General features: G+C 40.4%; 1 protein-coding gene across 14 annotated transcripts in view; it reads left to right on the plus strand.

Moving 5' to 3' along the window:
• Positions 1–21,552, plus strand: part of KIAA0232 (KIAA0232 ortholog) — an 81,542-nt gene that overhangs the window by 39,545 nt on the left and 20,445 nt on the right. For all 14 annotated transcript variants that reach the window (XR_011538345.1, XM_070613329.1, XM_070613334.1 and 11 more), the window contains 3 exons: positions 7,344–7,481; positions 19,318–19,384; positions 20,777–20,858. Coding sequence is in view for 13 of the 14 variants with exons in the window: in XM_070613329.1 (XP_070469430.1) it covers positions 7,344–7,481; positions 19,318–19,384; positions 20,777–20,858 (287 nt within the window). In the remaining variant the exon portion in view is untranslated. The remainder of the gene's footprint in view (positions 1–7,343; positions 7,482–19,317; positions 19,385–20,776; positions 20,859–21,552) is intronic.

Consider the following 21,552-nt stretch of genomic DNA (forward strand, 5'->3'; position numbering starts at 1 on the left):
TTTTTGAATATAAATATTGCATTTTTAAAATGCACGTTTCTGCTTTCTCACCATGTGATTGTCCATGATGTGCTGGACATGTGGCAGGCACCAGGAATACAGAGACGACTATGGATGGTCCCTAGGAGACAGCTGCCAGTTTAGGGGTCTGTAAAATGCCTTGGCTGTAGAGCAAGGGACACTGTGCGTGGGAGATGGTGGCAGTCGGAATGACAGTGGACGTACAGGAACAGCCTTGGAGGGAGAAGAAATGCAGAGTGCGTACAAGGTCACAGAAACAGGAAGGGGCCTGATGTTGTGAGGCCAGAAAAGAGTGTGGTGAGGGAGTGGGAGGAGATTAGACTGGGAAAGACAAGCAGGAACTCAATTCTGAAGAACCTGATGTGCTGTGCTAGGGGATTTATATTTTAGTCTGGAGACAAAAAGACCCATAGCTATATTTAGCCAGCAGTACAGAATGGCATGCACAGTGGGGATAAGCTGGTTGGACAACTGAAGGCAGTGAGGAAATTGTCACTGTTGGCTGAAGACCTAGTAGGAAAAAAAAATGGATGCAGTTAACCTGAAATTATGCTTGTTTCATTGGAGCTATTCATTTTTTAGAGGCAAATTGCAATTCTTTTGAGCAATGAGAAGTAGATTTATTGCTGAGGCCTTTCTTCAAATTCTAGCTACATCTTTCATTCACAACCAACCAAAAATTTGGCCTAAATAGGCTTAAGGGGAAAAAGAAAAAGTCTCATGTAACTAAAATTCCAGAAGTAGGGCTGGCCCCAGCCTGGTTTGATTCAGAGCTTAAGTGTTATTAGGGCTTCTGCTCTGCCTCTCTGCTGCCTCCCTCTGTCGGCTTGGTTTGCCGGCTGCCTGCAGGGTAGAGGGCAAATGACAAAGAGCACAGCAGTTTTGGTTTCTGGCATCATAGTCTCACACACTTTCTAGAGGTGTGTTCCCTACATTCCCAGCAAAAACCTTTTTTTTGCTCATTTTCAAATGCTCATTTCTAATTGGTCACATGCCTCTCAGCCAATCTTTGGGGCCAAAGGGGTGAGACACGCTGATTTGTATTAAGCCAATTAGGGCCCAGAGATGAGGGTGGCATTAGTCCCATTCAAACACATGTGGTTTTATTCAGAACGCTGTTAACGGGAAGGTGTGGGAGGCAGGGGTGGCTGCCGAGCAGCTCCAGCAGACGTCACCAGTACCAGCTGTATTTCAGAAGGCTGTGTTCTGTTTCTTCCTCCACTTACCAGTTTCCTTCTTGATAGAAGACAGCAAGAGAAAGTCAATACAAATTCTAGCCTTAGATTACCTCACAGTAGTATCTGGAAAAGTACCCGACCATAGGTGTTCTCATGCTGAGGTGTGCGTTAACTGAATCTTTTTTTGGTACTGATCATTGTATTCTGTCTTTAAGATTACGATTTTGAAAAATTATACTTGATTTTATTGAATTTATTGAGTAAATATTTGGCACATGTCTAGTATTTTATGTTTATGTCTAGTGGATATTTAATTAATACAGCATAGGAAACTAAAAATATAACAATAAATAAATTAGCAATATCTTGAATCTTTTTTTATATTATGTTCTTTTAAAATCTGATTTAGTTCAGTGCTATTGGTTAAATAAGTCATAACACATTCACGCACTGCGTGAAGCCAGAAAAAAATTGAATAAGGGAGCTCGCAGACATAATAAGTAGAAAGAGCAGAATGCAGAAAAGTGTATTTAGTATGCTGTTGTTTGTGTAGCTTTTGCTACAGACTTGATAATGTTTCTTAATGAATTCAACCTAAAATTACAAGGCAAAATACACTTTTATGCAAAATGTTTAATGCAGTTAAGTCATTCTAACAGCTAACATTGTCAGAATCACAAATTAATGTCGAGCTGCTTTTTACATTTTCATTCTGTCAGAAGTTAAAACAAGGAGCAGACTCTCCAGCCTCCTACAGGTTTGCAGTGAGTGTGTTGTCCAAGACTAAAATGCAGTTCCACCGGGACTTTTCACACTTTCACACAGTGCAAAGGACATGTCTGTGTCTCAAAATCTGCTTAACTGTTCAGTTGAGAAGCTTCCACCTAACTTTCACTTGGAAGTGATTGATCAACAGTGTGATGACATGCTGAAAGGCAAATGTCAAGAGAAGAACCTAATGATTCTATAAATGCCTTCTAAGCAATTAATATGTTCAGTTAAACTCACGCCTGTGGATTAATATCGGTATTTGGCAGTATCTATGTGAAAAGACATTTTCAAAGATGAGATACATAAAATGGTATTATAAATCAGTATCGATGGGGCAGTAAGGTAAGAAAAAGAAAGAAAAGACATCCAGGTTTGGAAAGGAAGAACTAAAACTATCCTTATTCATATGTGACGTGATCTTATATATTGAAAATCCTAGGAATGAAATTAAGAAAATTTCATTTACCATAGTATCAAAAAGGATAAAATACTTAGGAATAAATTTAACAAAAGAAATGCAAAACTTGTACACTAAAAACTATAAAACGTCATTGAAAGAAATCAAAGACGACGTAATAAATGGAAAAACATCCCATGTTCGTGATCAGAAGATGTAACATTACTAAGATAGCAGTGCTCCCATGCTGATCTGCAGCCTCAAGGCGGTCTGTATCAGAATCCCAGCTGCCTTATTGCAGAAATTGGCAAGCTGATCCTAAAATTCATATGGAAATGTGAGGGACCCAGAATAGCCAAAAAAATCTTGAAAAAGAAGAACCAAGTCGGAGGACTCACACTTCCCAATTTCAAACTTACTACAAGGCTCCAGTCATCAAGATAGTTTGGTACTTGTATGGAATGGATGTATGAAATGAAACTGAGAGTCTGGAAATTAACCTTTAGATTTATGGTTAGTTTGTTTACAAGACCACCCAATGGGGAAAGAATAGTTTTTTCAACAAAAGGTGCTGGCACAACAGGGTAGTCAAATGTAAGAGAATGAGGTTGGACTCCTACCTCATACCGCATACAAATATTAACTCAAAATGGATTATAGACCTAAATGAAAGAACTAAAACTATAAAACTCTTAGAAGAAAACGTAGGAGTAAATCATCATGACTTGGATTAGGCAGTGGTCTCTTAGACATAACCCCAAAGCACAAGCTGCCCAAGATAACATCAATGAATTAGACTTCATCACAATGAAAAACTTTTGTGCTTCAAAGGATATCATCGAGAAAGTGAAAAGACAACCTATAGAATTGGAAAAATATTTGCAAATCATATGTGTGATAAGGAGCGTGTATTCAGAATAAGTTAAAAATGGGCAAAAAATTGAGTAGATATCCATCTGAAGAAGATATACAAATGACCAATAAGCACATGAAAAGATGCTCAACGTCGTTAGTTGTTAAGGAAATCAAAACCGTGGTGAGATGCCGCTTTATACCCACTAGAATGGCTAAAACAGAAAACACAGACAAAACAAATGTTGATGAGGATGTAGAGAAATTGGAACCCTCAAACATTGCTAGTATGATTGTGCAATTTGTAGCTGCTTTGAAAAATAGTCTGGCGCGTCTTCCAAAGGTTGAACATACAGTTACTACTTGACCCAGCAATTCTACTCCTAGGTATTTAACCAAGAGAATTGAAAATATATGTCCATACAGAAACTTGTATATGAATGTCCATTGCAGTATTATTTGTAAAAGCCAAAAGGTAGAAACAACCCAAATGTCCACCAGTAGATGAATAGATAAACAAGATGTGGTACATCTGTGCAATGGGCTGTTATTCATTCGTAAATGAAGTACTGACACGTGTCACCATGTGGGTGAGCCTTCAACATATCACACTGAGTGAAAGAAGCCAGACACAAAGGGAGATACATTGTGTAATTTCATTTACATGAAATGTCCACTATAGGCACACTCATAGAGACAGCAGATTAGTGGTTACCAGTTACTTGGGGGAGAGAGGAATGGGAAGTGACTGCTCATGGGTACAGGGTTTCTTTTTGAGGTGATGAAAATCTTTTAAAATTAGATAGTGGTAATTGTTGCATAACCCTGTGAATTATACTAAAAACCAATGAACTGGACACTTTAAGAGTCAGTATTGTGGTATGTGAATTGTATGTCAGTAAAGCTGTTATAAAGAAAAGGAGCATTAACAGATGAACATTTGTAGTTGATTTTGATGGTAGAGAACACTAACTCTGAAGCCCAGTTAAGCAAATGTTCTCTCGCCCCCAAAAAGAGCTCCATTCTACTCATTAGTAGATATGAATTACAAAAAAATTGTATTGAATTATACTTTGAATTTCATCAATAAAAAAATTGTGAAAATTTCTTTTCTTTTTTTTTGTAGAAATCCCTACATTATATCCTTGATTTATCCTCTTGGCCTGTAAAGTGTCAAATATTTACTACCTGGCCTTTTACCGACAAAGTTTGCTGTCCCTTGCTGTGGCACATTGTTTCTTCTGCCTGGTGTTCCCCCTCACCCTAGCCCAGACTTCCATTCATTCTGTAAGACTCTGCTTCAGTGACCTTCCTTCTGTAGGAAGCCTTTGCTTACCAACCAGGCCAAGAAAAGAATGTGCCTCTTTTGTGTTTCCTAAGTGCTTTCAGTAGACCTTTACAATATCGGCAGCCATGCCGCAGTTGTTCGCTCACGTGTCTATTTCGCACTGGACTGTGTACCTGTGGCAGGCAGGGACTGTGTTGTATTCGTTCTTATATTCCTAGTGCCACAAAGAAGACACCTAATTGATTGCTGGATGAATGGATGGATCCATATTCATGTATAAACAAAGGGATGCCAGCCAGGAGACATAAAGCTAGTGCCAGATGCCTGCTCTAGGTGGAGGTGGACAGGGGTATTTCTCATTTCTCTATTCTTGACGCGTATGTTTTCCAGTAAGAAAACAGAAACTTTTGACTATTAGAGGAGTATGACCTAATTACAAGAAGAATAATAGTACACTACCCCTACTCACCAAGAGACAAGCTCCTTGGTAATCTCTTAGTACCTTTCTCTCAAACTTTTAATGCACATTAAGGGGGGTGTGTGTGTATTTTAACTAAAAATGAGATGATACTGTTGCATAAACTACTTCTCGTATATATTGTGAATAGCTTTTCATGTCAATAAATATGCTTCATAATGTCTTCAATGGCTATAATATCTTGTTGCCTGGATGAGTCATAACTTATTTAACCAAGTCCTTCTTATTTGACATTTAGGTGGTTTCTACATGTTTGCCATTGTTGACAGCTGTTTGATAGACATCACCTTAGCTAACTGTGCACACTTTGGTGATTATTTCCTTAGGCTAAATTCCCAGAAGTAGAATTATTGGATTAACAGTACATGTACAGGGGCCAGCCCGGTGGCACGGTGGTTAAATTCGTATGTTCTGCTTCGGTGGCCCGGGGTTTGCCGGTTTGGATCCCGGGTGCGGACCTATGCACTGCTTGTCAAGCCGTGCTGTGGCAGGTGTCCCACATATAAACTAGAGGAAGATGGGCACGAATGTTAGCTCAGGGCCGGTCTTCTTCAGCAATAAGAGGAGAATTGGCAGCAGATATTAGCTCAGGGCTAATCTTCCTCAAAAAAAAAAGGTGCATGTACACATTTAAGATGTTTGGTACGTGTTGTCAAACTGCCGTCCAAAGGACCGCGTGTCCATGTGGAGTTTGAAGGTCCCTCTGTCTGTATAATAAAGCTGTATTAGGGCCTTTGAGTGTGCGTCACTTCTGCTGAGCCACAATACAGCTTCAGCAGACACGCGCTTACACTGCTCAGGAAGGAGAAAGCCGATCTCAGCAGCTCGAACAAAAATGAGTCGTGTTTTCAATAATTACACAAATAACTTTTATACCCCCTTTGTTTTATACCCTATGAACAATAGAGAAAATGGCAACATTTTTCTCTGCCTTCAGAAGCTTCAGATCTCCATTGCTAGGGTTCTGTCTTCTGTTCCTATTAAAGGACAAGCCCTATCTCCAGAAAATATCATTGATCAAAAATGTCAGGTTTCAAGTGTGGTCTAGCCAAACATGTTAGATAAATGGAAACATAGTTCTTACTTGACCATCAAGCACATTTTCTCTTGGAAAATGGAATTGACACCACTCAGCCAGAAAATGTTTTTCAGGTTCATGAGATCTGCAGACATGCCCATGAAATTAAGTAAAAGTATGCTAATTACAATGAGTGAAGAGAGAAGCGTGTTTTCTCCCACTCTTATCTGGTGGCATAAAAGTCATTTTTATGCATTGAATCAAAGTAAAAATTGGGTTAGACAGTTTGATAGTGTATGATTTGATGTTAAAAAATCTTTTGAATTAATTATTATTATGCTTTCCCTGCTTTATCTCATCTCACTCATTTACTCACGTCTGTTTCCTGAGGGCCCACTGTAAGCCAAGTATTCTTCTAAGTAATTTTCTTAATTTTGCCACTGTCGATCTTTCTAATCTGTTTTTTCCCTTGTTGTCTGTCCACTGGTTTTAATTATCAAATGAGAGGCTCTTTTAAAGATGAAACAAAGTAGCAAAGCAATTAAAAATATTAAAGTTCCAGTTTAGGGAAATAGCTGAGTAAACCTGTATCTTGGAATATTTAAAGCCAAAGAATTTGTAGTAACATGGGGATAATGTTTACAATATAATAAGTTAAATCAAGTCCAAAATTATACAAATAGTGTGAATTCAATTATGTGGGGTTTTTTAAAGCATACAAAAAAGACCAAATGAAGCAGATCAAATTGTTCTAGTTTTCACTGGGTGGTAAGATCATGGGTGATTTTGCCTTCTTATTCCTGCTTTTCAAGTTTTCTTCAGATTTCTATAATGGCATGTATAATCAAGGGAAAAAACCTTAAAATACTGACAAAATATTTTATAGCTGTTGTTTTTAGACTACAAGATACAGAAAATAGGGATTGAAGCATTTAACTGTTGATGTTAAAATCTGATAGTAATGTGAACATCCATTATTGCAGAGTGGGAAAGACAGAAGAGAAAACTTTTAATTGTGTATATAGTTTAGAATTTATACTGAAATTTAAATGATAATATTTACGTACGAATGTCTGAGTCATTTATTAGCATTCACTATAAATATAAGTGGGTCAGATTTATTAAGATGATAAATAATAATCTTAATAGGTACCCACCAAATGGACTGTCCTGAAGTGCACTGAGTGACAGTGCTCTGTGCTCTCTTCATTGATCTGTGGGCACCATCTGTGAATGGATGTATCTGGTAGGGCAATGTATGTGTAAGCATGTGGAAAATAATTGTGTTTGAAACTTGCTGTTTAACCATGTTCATTGAACCTTGTCCAATCTTCTTTTAGGAGAATGACATCTTCCTGGGCTGGGAAAAAGGAGCTTCTAAGAAATGGGGAAAGAGTAAGAAAAAGTGCTCAGATCTAACTGTAGAAGAAATGAAAAAACAGGCTGCTGTCCAGTGTCTTCGATCTGCCTCTGATGAGGTAGGTTTGCATTTTATTTCTAATACTTCAGAGGAGGAAGAGGGGGCAGGGGAGTGTTTTTTTAAAAGTTTACAAATACAACATCTCGACCAAAAATCTTAGAGAAGTAAACCATTCATCATCTCACCACTGTAATGTGAGCATTGTCACCTGTTCCTTTTTGACGTGTTTCTATATATACACAAAATCTTGTATCCTTTTTGCCCATTTAACATATATTTCATCTTGTTATTACATTATCTTTATTCTTTTTAGTGGCTAAGTTATATTTAATCAAATAATATTCCAACAGCAATATAATATGCTGGTTATTACTGGATATTTTGCTTGTTCTTGATTTTTTGTTATGCTGTCTAGAATATTTTCATGTGTGGCTTTTCCATGGTCTATATTATTTCTTTTGGATACATTTCTAGAAGTGGGATAGCAGTTTTAACATTTTAAGAACACTATATTTGCTTATGATTCATAAACTTTTTATTTTTTATTTATTTTTTTGGTGAGGAAGGTTGGCCCCGAGCTAACATTGGTTGCCAGTCTTCCTCTTTTTGCTGGAGGAAAATTGTCGCTGAGTTAACATCTGTGCCAGTCTTCATCTGCTTTGTATGTGGGATGCTGCCACAGCGTGGCTTGATGAGTGGTGTGTAGGTTTGCCTATGGGATCTGAACCCCAGGCTGCCGAAGCAGAGCACGCCAGCTTAACCCCTACACCACCAGGCCGGCCCCATGATTCATAATTTTTTGCTTTTTAGAAAATAAAAGATTATTAATCTTTTAACACTTCATATAAAATATTGCTCATGTCCTTCAGCATCCTGAAATAACAAAACAGTTTTAGAATATAATCACCTATTTAATACTATGCATTCTTGTTTTGTTACTCACTGTAAGATGTAATCTCTGAGGTCATAACTACTTAGAAGATTATTTTGCTTTTACCATGCTATTTGACGTGGTGTCGTTTAAGTAACTTTATAATGTGAAGTTAAATTGAAAGGGTTCATACAAGTTATCTAGAGAGGATCCGTCCACCAGAAGCTTCCTTCCTGAACTACGCTATCTGATGGTCTGAGGCTGGGATGACCAGCTTTGCTCCGTTTGGTAATCGGTAGGAGTTTATCGTGCCTGGCTACCACCTACCACATGTGATTTTAAAGCTCGTTCAGTGGTCCCCAGCTGTGTGTTCTCACGCTACTTAGAATTGTCTGTCAGAGCCCAACTCCCTGGCACGTACTCGTGGTATCTCTCGTGTGTCTCAGGTAGCAGGCCCTCACATCCTAAACTGCATTGTTCGTTTCTGTCTGCCTTCCTGACTCTCCTCCTTGGGTGGCAAAACTGTGAGTTACCCATCTTTTCATCTCCTAGTGCTGAGCAGATTGAATACCGATCGCATAGAAGGTACTGAATTTCTCTTGACTTGAACACTCCATTTTTAAAGAGTCTGTCCTTTTCATCTTACCCTGCTTTTTTTTTTTTTCTCGTTCCACTGTTTTTTTCTTCCCCATCCCTTTAATTTTTAATTTATTTTTTGGTGAGGAAGATGGGCCCTGAGGTAACATCTGTTGCCAATCTTCCTGGGTTTTTTTTTCCGCTTCAGGAAGATTGTCCCTGAGCTGACATATATGCCAGTCTTTCTCTATTTTATATGTGGCATGCCACTGCAGTATGGCTTGACGAGCAGTGTATACGTCCGCGCCCAGGATCTGAACCTGCCAACCCTGGGCTTCCGAAGCAGAGCTTGTGAACTCAACCACTATGCCACTGAGCTGGCACCCCCACCTCTTTAATTTTTAACCTTTCATTTCTGGAGACTGCTGCCTCATAGATTAGGGGATAGTTTAGAAGTTAGTGCTCATGTGGCCATCTTAGTCAGGTACCATTTCATTACAGCAAGTAGGAACATAACCTAGTTTAAGAAGAAATGGGACTTTACATAAAGATACAGGAATACCTCACTGAAACCAAGTGCTGGAGGTGGTGGCCTGAACTGGGAACTAAATGATTGGCAGCCAAAGTCATTTTCTCTAATGACCCACAATCTCTCGTCTGCTTCTCTCTTTGCTTCTGGGTCATTCCTTCTCTATCTGAAGTCTGGCCTTTTCTTCTTCAGTGTACACATGGTGAAAAAACAACCATTCCAGCCCCAGCCCAGCATAACTGCTGGAGGCTAGTACCCAACACCATTCAATTAGAGAATCTGATTGGTTAGGCATGGGCCAGAAGTCTACCCTTGATTTGATAGGCTTCTGGGAGGGGACAGAGTTGCCTGGAGGTCCACTCCTTCAGCAGTGGCTTTGAGTGATGGACAGTCCTTAGAGAAAAGGGGATGATTGGGGCCGGCCTGGTGGCATAGCAGTTAAGTTCATGCACTCTGCTTGAGTGACCCGGGTTCGCCAGCCTGGATCCTGGTCGCAGACCTATGCACTGCTTATCAAGCCATGCTGTGGCAGGCATCCCACATATAAAGTAGAGGAAGATGGGCATGGATGTTAGCTCAGGGCCAGTCTTCCTCAGCAAAAAGAGGAGGATTGGCAGTTGATGTTAGCTCAGGGCTAATCTTCCTCAAAAAAAAAAAAAAAAGAAGGGGGTGGGGATGGTTGGACAATTACCCAAAAGTAAAGGTGTTTTCTGCATGACACTGAAGGAATAGATTGGTAAAGTAATTTGCAGCTTTTAAAGGAATTCAAAATGCAGATGGTTTCTAAAGTGAGAGGTTAGTTCAGGTAAATTCTTTGAGCAAAATCTGAAGAACCTGCTGAGTCATGGTTGGGAGGAAAATATGAGTAGCGAGTTTCAATCTGGGAAAGGATCTTATTTCTGCTTTGGACCAAAGTCGCTGAGAAATGACTCTAGCCTTTGACTCACGGTGAAGCTGAGTGGAAAAACAAGGACAGCTGAAATCAGCCGTGAAGAAATGAGGAGTGTGGATGCCTTATTGTAGCATACTGAAGACGCTGCTCCCATAGCTTGTTCAGTTTGTGTATAGTTCATCGTGGCTGAGTATGCTGTGTGCTGGAAGGAACTTGGTGTGAAGTAGAAACAGTGCAAGGGAAGGATTGTGGCTCACAGAGGTCTTTTATTCTTTACGTTGTTGCTTTGGAAAAATGCTTTCCTTTACCTGGCTGGCAAAGGTGGGATTTTTGTTTTCAAACCCAATGAAGCATTTGTCCTATCTTATTCTTTCCTTCTCATTTTATAAAAAATTATTACATTGCTTTTTCCTAATAACGATTGTTTTTAATTTTATCAAATTAAAATAGGCTGAGGAAATGAATGTGCCAGGCAGATACCAGGAGCTGGGTGAATGCTCGGGGAACCCCAGTGCCCTGTTCCAGAGCTGCCTGCTGTCCTGTGTGTGTCAACACCCAGACCCTGGAAGCCAGCTCTCCTGGCTCTTGGGAGCCAGTGGAAAGAACTTGAAAAGAACCCTCTTTAATTATGGCCTGTGACAATAGAGAGGAATCACTGTGGTTGTTGATGAATTGTAGGCCATCTGTGTGTCCCCTGGCTTTTCTTTCTAGTCTTTCTGGTGGATTCAATGAAAAGAAAGGAACAAAGAGGCCCTACATAGGATATTATAATGCAAAAGTTTTATTTCATGTTTTGGCCGCAGGGAATGTTTGCATATGGGTATGTTGTTCATTTCTTAAATATGGAGGGTGGTAACGTTCGTGGTTCTCTGCTTCATTTTCCACCCAGTCTAAATGCTGGCACTTTACAGTCAGTCCCAACTGACCAGAATCAAAAGCCACTAATGGGTTTAGAGTTTAGTTGATTAAAATGTTAATCACATAATTATGAGACAGTAACATAGGTGATGTTCTCCTTATAGTAAGTAGGTAGGTAGGGAGAGGTGATGTTATGCATTATATGTAAACTGAGTTCTTTTCTCCTTACTTTGTGTGTGCCTGTCTGACACTTACAGGGGCATTGTTAGCGCTCTGCAGAAGGAGCGTCCTGGTTAGGTAGAGCAGCTGACACTTACAGGCGAATGTTAGCGTTCTGCAGAAGCAGCGTCCTGGTTAGGTAGAGCGGCTGACACTTACAGGCGAATGTTAGCGCTCTGCAGAAGCAGCGTCCTGGTTAGGTAGAGGGCTGACTTCTCTGGCTCCACCTTTACATCCTTGTCATGTGACACTGCTCCTCCACTTTGTTCTTGCAACAAGTTTTACCCCACATTACGGCACATCTCTGTGACCTGCTCAGCTCAATATTTCATCTGAGAGATGTCGCCAAGACAGTATGGAAACTCAGTTATGTCAAAATTTAATTTTATATGCTGATTAAAATTTGGCGACACCTGTGAAGACCTGTAAGCGGTGGGTGCGTACTTGTTCCTCCCGGAGATCGCGAGCTTTCGTGTGCTTTGTTGTTTGTTAGGTCCCACGGTAACTGCCTTTGCTCAACCCCTTCATTTGCACATTTGAATAACATACAGTTCTCTGGGGGTTTGTTTTCTAGAACATGTTTTGCGTTTGCTTCAATTGCAGTTAATAATGGGGCCTGTGAAGAGAAACGGGGCGACTCGCGCTTCCCCTGGAGGGGTGTTTTGTGCTGTGACGGTGTCCTGAGCTGCCGTGCGTTGTTGAATAGACCAGACCTCCCTCCCTCTAGAAATCATAGAGCAGAATGTTGAACTGTGCCAGCTGTTGTGTTTTTGAATCCTCAAGTTTACTTGGTTCTGTTTATCCCCAAAGTTAGAGCTTTTTATACTGTTTGTTTTTGTTTTTTTAATAATTAATTATGTTTCCATTTTATTTTGATTGAGCAACTTCAAACTGAATCAAAGCTGGTATTTTGTCTCCCGTTTTGGGAATCATCAGAAGGTTAGAAACTCGACAACACTATGTTTGGGGAGAGGGAAAGGTGGAACACAAAGACGGCTAATTTCAGTCAGGAGTTTGTAAAGGAACGGTGTTGCCGCGTGCTCTGGGGCCCTGCCTGCACCTGAGATTGCAGAGAGACAGGGAAGTTTCTGCCCCAGGTACTGTGGAGTTTTACTGCACTTGCCAGTATTCTCACATTCAGCTATGCCCGCCAGTGAAGTTCTTTTTCCCAGTAAAAGTACATAGTACATCTTAGTATTTTTCGTATGTATTGTTTATATGCTATACAGAGTTGTATATACAAAAACCGTGTAAAATATTTCATGGCAGTTTATTTTCTGGATTAATTTTGACCATATATAATAATTATTTCTTTGCATGCTGACAAATGAACTTAACTCATTTTGGATAATAACAGAGCGTCAGAACTATGAGAAGTAACATTTGTTGAGCACTTCAAATGTACAAGGTACCTGTCTGCGTGCTCTGTGTCTGTTGTAGGGAGGTGATGCTGTGCTCCCTCTACCGGCCAGACCCCTGAGAAGCCAGTGGTGTCGAACGCTGAGAATGCTCACAATTGCTGTGTTGTCGCAGGCGGCCCTACTTGAGGAAGCCTGGTTATCTTCTTGGGTATAGATGGAGCTGAGTCATTCAAGGAAACCTGTAGGCACTTAGGAGGGTTTTGGCTTTTCCTCTGAGAAGCCGTAAAGTGTTGGAGGGTTTGGAGCAGAGGGGTGATGTAACCTGACTTCAGTGCTCCTGGGATCCCACGGGCTGCTGCCCTGAGGCTGGATGGATGGGTGAGGCTGGGTAGATGGAGGGGCAGAGGCAGACTCAGAGAAAGCAGTGAAGCAGCTGTTATAGTAGTCTGGAAGGTACATGAGGGTGAGAACTGACTGGATTCCAAATGTATTTGGAAGGTACTGCTAAGAGGGTTGGATTTGGGGTGGAGAAAAAGGGAGGAGTCGGGGAAGACAGCCAAGGTTTTTGGTCTGAGCAACTGCAAGGATAGAGTTTCCATTTCCTGAGGAAAAGGAAGTTAGGGAAGCAGCACTAATTTGTAGGTGAGTGGGTCTGAATAAAGATGCAAATGTGAGATGCATGTGAGAGAGCTAAGTGAAGATTTTGGAAAGCAGTTGGATATGCATGTCTGGGGTTGGTGGGGTGGGTGGTTTGGGGGAGAAGGTTAAATAATAGACTGTTTGCTTGTTGGTTGGGCTAGAGCTTGCAGTCTCACATGTGTCCAGGGGCCAAGTAGGAAGCTAAATGAATGAGACATGGGGAGAGGTGAGGCCTGTGGTAAATGGCAGAGCACATCCATCACGGCTCCAGCTGATCGCTGTCCTGGCACATGTGCTCCTAGTGGTGCCGGGTCTTCTGATCGCTTTTTAGAAAAGGTGGAAAGTGGGGATTTTTACAGGAAATTTCTGAAATATCAAATGTTGAAAAGTGAGGATATAAGAAAAGAAACAAATGGGAGGGACTGCTACAAAAATTTGAGGGTGAGATGAGCAAAAGGGCATAAAAAGAGGCACATGTAGGACTATGGGATGGGATATAAAACAGACTGAGCACTTGAAGGGTGGAAAGGCAGACCTAGGAAAAGGGATAGAGAACAGAGCAGCGACTACCTGTGTGCCTAGCTTAGGAGATCAATTACTATAAAAACAGCTGAAGGGGCCCCATAGGCCCTTGCCTGATGGCTTTTCTCCTCATCTCTGCCAGAGGTGACCTCTGAACTTGGTATCTGTCTTTCCCATGCATATTTTCATACTTTTACTAGATATTGTTTGAGGAGATTCACAAATATGTGACTATTTTGTATATCAACTTTATATTAATGGTACCATGCTGTATCTATTTTGCAACTTCTTTTAGTTAACATTTTTAAAGACTTATCTGTGTTTGATAGTATCTTATAATTTTTTTTTCACTGCTAAATAGTTGTCCGTTGTAAGACTGCAAAGCTATTTATTCTTCTGGTAATGGTCCTCTCAGTTGTTTCCCATTTGGGGCTGTTACAAAGAGTGCAGCAAGGAATGTTCTTGTATGCCTATCCTTGTGCATATATACAGTGCTTTTTCTAGAGTATATACTTAGGCATCAGGTTGGTAGATGAATGTCGGTGTTTCTTTTTTTAACCCTTTTAGCATGACAGGCTTCAGTGTTTGATGAAGGCTATGGCCCTAACCGGAAAGATATATGTAAGCTTTTATTGTATACCCATTGGTGGGTTCCTCTAGAGTTGATGCACCCTAGATTAGAGAGAACTGTTCAAAGTTCTACTTTGGGGAACTTGACTATTCTTGTTAATTGAATAGTGAAGTGTGACAAATAGTATGTCAGACATTCAACCCAGAGCCTTCCAAGCTTCTGTGCCTGAATCTCCTTCAGGAGTTTAGTTGTTACAGGAGGAACATGGATATCTGAAGGGAAAAGACACTGCCATCTCCAAATTAAAGTAGGAAACAGGACTTTTTAATTTTTTTTGAGGAAGATTAGCTCTGAGCTAACTGCTGCCAATCCTCCTCTTTTTGCTGAGGAAGACTGGCCCTGAGCTAACATCCATGCCCATGTTCCTCTGCTTTATATGTAGGATGCCCACCACAGCATGGCTTGCCAAGCAGTGCCATGTCTGCACCTGGGATCCAAACTGGCGAACCCTGGGCCACCGAAGCGCACTTAACTGCTGCACCGCTGGGCTGGCCCCAGGACATTTTTCTCTATATATTGAAAAATATGGTCTGTCTAGATCAACAGGATGCTGCGGTGAACTAGGAAAGCTGAAGAATTTAATTCAAGTTGAAGTATTTTCCTCTTTTTGAGACAATGAAATGGAGGCTCAGAGAAACCAAATAACTTTTCCAGCTTTTACACAGCACCGTGTCTGACGCATCCGGATGCTGCTCTCCCTGCGAAAGAATGATGCCAAGCAGGGCTACCTTTGTCTTTAGGCCTTTATTTAATTAAGCCTTGGTTAGTCAAGTTATTGATCATTACTTAAAACAGAGGTTGACATTCTCTACTTCCTGTGACAAATTTTAACCGTCTTTTGTCCATCACTCCAAGAGGACGTACATCTCTACTTCCCTGGCACATAATAAGTATTTGATAATATTTATCCACTGGATACTTCTCTCCTCCTCTATATCGTATTCTAGAGAGCAAATGTAAATAAGAGCTGGAGGCAGGCCAGTGGGTAGATTTTTCTAGATCCTCCTGTGGTTCAGGAGGGGAATCACAATCTTCTTGTGGCTACCTTGACAGAAACAGCTTTTTGTTTGTTTGGGTTTTAGAAATTTTTTTAATCTTTGAATGGCTGTGGGCCAGGGATGTTTATTCCACCTAGCCACATGCCCCAGCATTCCCCTGTCTTCTGCCTGGCTACCACAACACTGAAGGTCAGGGCATTTCTCTGAGGAGAGGGTTGCTATAAAGAAGAAACATTCAAGGGACAGGATGACCTCTTGAAAATTCTAAACATGATAATAGAATGAAAAAACTCAGTTGAAGAGTTGGAAAGTATAGCTGAGAAAATCTAGAAAGCAGGACCAAAAAATGAAGAAATGGTAATAGGAGAGAAAAGAAATTAGGGGAACAATGCAAGAAGTCTAATAACCAGCTATTAGGAAATGCGCTGCTGGTATTCTCACCATTTTTCAGATGTGGAAACTGCAGCTTTGATAAGTGAATGACTTGTGTGGGGTCATCTGGCTAACTTTGGGGTGAAATTCAATCCCAGATCTTTTTTGACTCCCACTTTGCCACCCATGAATGGAACAGGCATTAAGTACTCCTGAGTATCATATTGGTTAATGATCACAGGGTTGGAGTGGGCGTTCTTGTACAACAGTTAGGGAATATCCAGTCCAAATGAGTTCTCCATAAAAGATTAACCTTTGAGATGATTAATGTAGCTACAGACACCTTAGAATATGGAGAGAAGAGATAATGAGGCAGAGTAAGTCAGATTGTTTTCTTTTCTTTATGCTAACGATTATTAAGGTCATTAGTTGAGAAGAATGGAAAGCATGGAGAGGATGGAGAAACACTGAAAATGTTGTGGGATGGGAAATGATGGAAATTTGTCAGGGAACAAATAAAAAGAATTCCCCAGAAGTGGTGGGACAGTAGCTGCAGTGTTTGCCTTTGGCTCAGCATCACATAAGGGTCTTTACCTCCACCCTGCAGCCTGGGAGAGGGAGTGTATCAGTGCATGGACCAGGGAATCCAGGCAGAATCCAGAGGGCTTTGGGTTATCTGGATCGGGTTAGTTATCTTTCTTACTCCAATCTCAAACTCAAATCATAGCAAAAATTAAAGGCATTTTAGAAGAGAGGAATCCAAAAATGAGATTCTGGAAAATGGAAAACATATACAAAATCTAGAAATGACACCAACATTTAAGTGACTGCTGTGGCAGGTACTCTGATGGATGCCTCACATGTCCGTCATCTTAGTTTACCCTCACAGATCTTGAGAGGAAAGTGTAGTGGTCTTGGGTTCAGAGACTACGAGCAACACATAAACCCTGCTGTCCAGTAAGTATGTGGCCAAATACATTCCACTTCGCCATGTCTTCTGAGAAGTTAAGAGTTCTTAGAATGTAAGTGCTGTTTGGGCAGGGACCTTGTCTCTCTGGGTGTGCAGCCTGACATGTTGGGGTGCTCTTCCTGACCGATTGTTGACTGACTGAGTGAATGCATGTGTGAGTAATTGATAAACCAGTGAATGGTCGTGCATTCAGAAGACTGCTTCCTGAACATCTCCTGAAACTTGCCAGTCACTGGTTCAGGGCTTTCAGAGCTGGAGTACTGTGACTTGAACTTTAGAGTGTTCTTACGGTTTGCAGAGAATTTTAACGTGTTCTATCAATACTGGGAGCTGACTGGATATTATCCATTTTATAGTCAGGAACAGCAATTCACAAGTTGAGTGGTTGAATGTTACCATTTTTTTTCACATACAGCATATTCTCCCTTAGAGTTGTCACTAAAATATAAGTATAATTTACTTCCCTTATTTCTCAAGATACTGTAGGCTTTCAGTATTCTTAAGTGCCCTTCTGGATATGGTATACTATTAAAATATGGTTATTAAAATTATCTGATAATTTACCTTGTGATTGGGAAAGCTCATTAACAGCTCCAAATTCACACTTTGGAATACCTGCCAGGAGATGACAATGGCTGCTTCTGATACCCACTTTTGCTTCTCAGTTTACTATTATGATAAGCCAGTGGTCTAATGATTAAAATATATATATATATATATATATATATATATATATATACACATATATATACATATATATATATATGTCTATGTAGGTAGGCTGTTGCAGTAGTCAAGGCAATAAGACAGAAGCCTGATGGGTAGAGCTTGCTTTTATGCACAGAGTTAAGGAGTAAGCTCCTCATTTCTATGCCATTTATGTTTGAGAGCAAATGTATATACTTCTAAGCTGCATTGCTATCCAGAACAACTAAAAGTTACACTTGTGTGGAAGTAATTTCCAAGACAAAGCATAAAAAATAGTATGTAGTCACTAGGTGGTAATGCTCATTCTCTGTGGCGTATTAAACGGCCGGCCGTTTTGAGTTCTGAAGGAGGTTGAATGAGCAATCCCCAGAGGCTCGGTGCTCTGCGCTGGAGACTGGTACTGGGTTTAGAAACCCAGTGACATAGGCTTGCTGTACAGAACAGCGTGCAGCAGGGTGTCAGCTGACACGGGTGTTAGGTTCACGATCTGGAGAAAATTGAATAAAACGGCCATACTCATCACACCTTGAACATTATGGTAAGCAGAGTCTTTCTGATGGAATTGTGTAGTCAGAGCAGTGTTTATCACTAATATCTGCCATGGTTTTTAAGAGTGTTTTAAGGAAAGGACAGCTCTCTCCTGGCCCATTTCCCTGTCTCCCTCTGTCCCGTCTCCCTGTTAAAAGCTGTGATATGATGCGGATAGAATATAATTATCAATATTTGCAGTTAACATTTTCATTGTAATGTGTTTGTTGCTGCTCAGACTGTGGAGCTGTGGGTTCTTGTTTAGGCTGTCTGTAATACTTGTGCTGAGTCATTCTGAGTTAGGTGAATGGGGTGAATTTCTATTTTTAGCCCCTCAAGGCCCCATGAGGGCGAAGGGTGAGCAGTCATGTGCATGTGTTCGAGTGGTGTCCACCTAGAGAGACTCAGTTCCAGTTTAAATAGGACTTTTGGCCACTGAATAAATATAAGGTTCCTAGGAAATACATTCACCTTTTTTTGTACATTGTGAAATAGTTTTGTTTCTTCTTGTGAGAATTTTAAAAGTTTGAAAGTCAACAGAGTGAAAGATTATTTTGCAGTGCATGTTTCCGACATTCATTTTTCTTTAAAGATTGACTCTTATCCTCCAAATTTCAGACTCTTCCATGTACTCTCCTTAAATTTTATCCCAGTTCTATATAGAGGCTAACACAGCTTTCACATTCAGCATATGTCACAGTATTGGCATGTGTTTTCTATATTGCTCTTTTTGTTGCAGTCGTGAGTGTTCACTTTAAAAAAGAAAAAAATCACCTTGTTTTCTTTAGTCTGTGAGCTCCTAGAGGACCAAGATGAGATTTTTGTGATTTTTCTTTATATCGAGTCTGGTACAAGACCGTGCTCACATTGAATAATGTTTTTGATGGTGACTGACATTTAGCCATATGATGGGCATTTAGGTGCTTAGTCTGCCCCGTGAAGAAGATGCTATACCCCTGGGAAGACAGAAGCCGTTCTAGGAAATACATTAATATTTTATCAGTAAATACCATTGACTATTCGTTATTAGTAAAATATGTATGCTAAATAGGATCTACAGACCTGTAACATTTTAATTCTTGTGTTCATTTAAGTATTGATCATGTATTTCTTTGGAATGTGAAAGATTTAGAAAACCTTTATATTAAAACAAAAGTATACAAATACCTGATTTTTACATACCTGGTGGTAAACTAATATGTATTTATGTCCTCATGCAGAGCTCTGGCATCGAGACGTTAGTGGAGGAGCTCTGCTCCAGACTGAAAGACCTTCAGAACAAGCAAGGTAAGAGCCCTGCGCCAGGGCCTGTGTTTGCGCACAGTAGGGGAGAGTCACTGAGGAATCTGATGGAGAGAAATCTTAGAGTTGATCAAAAAAAGAAACTATGAGAATACAGTCTTTGTGTTAGGTGTGTGTCGCCAGGCCAGCATCATGCAACGTCTTCAGCTGTTTGTGACTTCTGGGTCAGCCCTCGGCAGTCACTTTGGTCAGGTCTCTCTTCTCAGAGGAGTCACCTAATCCACAGGTGCCCTCAGGGAGAGGAGACATGTCATTTTGTTTGAAGCTCAGAGATCGAGAGCAATATTTTGTCTTCTTTCCCATCCTTGCCCCCCTGTTAATATCTGCCTGTTGACGTCAAGGCCTTGCAAGATGTTGATAAAGGTTGGAAGGAACTTCTGCCTTGACTCTGGAATTCTTTGGAAAGGCAGACTTGACAAGCTCATTAAGTCATTTTGATTCGTGAACCCTCATAACTTCTTTTCCCAACTTTTTTTTGCAAGCCCTTAGAATGAGAGCTACATGTTAAGGTTAAAGATCTTTGTTTTCCTTGTCCTCTTCTTGGTCATTTTGCTGCCCTCCAAGTCTTTAGCCTTCCTATAAGGGCAGAGTTTATTTGTTTCGTTTTGGGTTTTTTTTATTTTTTAAAGATTTTATTTTTTACTTTTTCTCCCCAAAGCCCCCTGGTGCATAGTTGTATATTTTTAGTTGTGGGTCCTTCTAGTTGTGGCATGTGGGATGCCGCCTCACCATGGCCTGATGAGGGGTGCCATGTCCGCGCCCAGGATTCGAACCAGCGAAACCCTGGGCCACCGAAGCGAAGCACGAGTACTTAACCACTCGGCCCCGGGGCAGGCCGTATTTGTTTTTAATCTAAGGCGGTATCATGAGCTGAGCTAAGAATTTAGCCCTTTGCTTCTATTTTAGTTGAAACACAGCCCTTGCTCACCTAGATGTTAAGTAACAGAGCTAATTGTAATGAAGAATTTTCTTTGCTGATTAGTATTAGTCAAGATGAGTCAATATAAAGTTCATGAGTGCAGAATTTTGTGAGAAAATATTTTTGGAATCTTAAACAGATGTTCTCTCCTTCTGGTGTAATTAATAAGTACACAGGGGATTTCAGTCTCTTAATTAAGTGCCTCCGGAGCACTGTATCAGTGATGAGGTTAACAACTCTCATTTCTCAGCCCAATGTTAATGTGGTTTAGCCAGAGAATTCCCTGCGGCACACTGAAGAAATAAATTTTTGTTAAAAGGACAAACTGGTATAGAGTTCTTTTTAAGCCACAAAAGCCTATATAATTGCTGTTAAAGTTACTTGTGAAACTTTAAAAAACAGGAATATTTATTAGCTAGGTATAAGACAAATCTTTCTGAATTTTTGTTTCCTAACAGAAGAGAAGATTCACAAAAAGTTAGAAGGGTCTCCCTCTCCAGAGGCAGAACTATCCCCCACAGCAAAGGATCAAGTGGAAATGTACGTAAGATTGTCTTCAGTGATGACGTGTGCATTTGTGAGACTCAGGCTGCTAACCGCTGCAGGGTTTACAGGTGTTTGTTCATCATCTATTTGGTTTCATATTTTATAATCCAGGAAACATTTATTGAGCATTTATTGTGTGCTTGACACTGAGAATTCGAGGGTGAATAAGATGGTTCTATCCTTATTACGTATATTGACTCAATATTTGTGAAATGAATGAATGAGGTTATTTACCGTCCATTCATGTACTGTCACCTTGAAATTTACACTAGTCCTTTGAGACAGTTGTAGGAAATTATGCTTATCCTTGTTTTACACACAAGGTTCCCCCTGCTGATTCCAAAGGGAATGTGGGGAAGTCGTTGACCTTGTCAAACTTGCTTCCTAAACATGCTTTAAGTTCTTTCTTTGTAAATGGTTAGTGTTAAAATCAGCTGCATTATAAGCAGACTTCCTTATTATACATTTTATTTGAATCTTCTGAACTTCTAAAACTTAAGGAAAAGAATTTAATTGGTTTGTGTAGGCCTTCACTGTCCAGTGGAGTGGCCATAGCCGTCTGTGGCTGTTGAGCGCTTGAAATCCTGCTGCTGCGAAGTGAGGTGTGCTGCACGTGTGCCATTCTCACCAGGTTTCAAAGACTCAGTATAAAAGAGAATGTAAAATATTGCATTAGTATTTTTTAATA

This window comes from Equus przewalskii, chromosome 3, assembly GCF_037783145.1.
Source record: "Equus przewalskii isolate Varuska chromosome 3, EquPr2, whole genome shotgun sequence".
Taxonomy (NCBI): domain Eukaryota; kingdom Metazoa; phylum Chordata; class Mammalia; order Perissodactyla; family Equidae; genus Equus; species Equus przewalskii.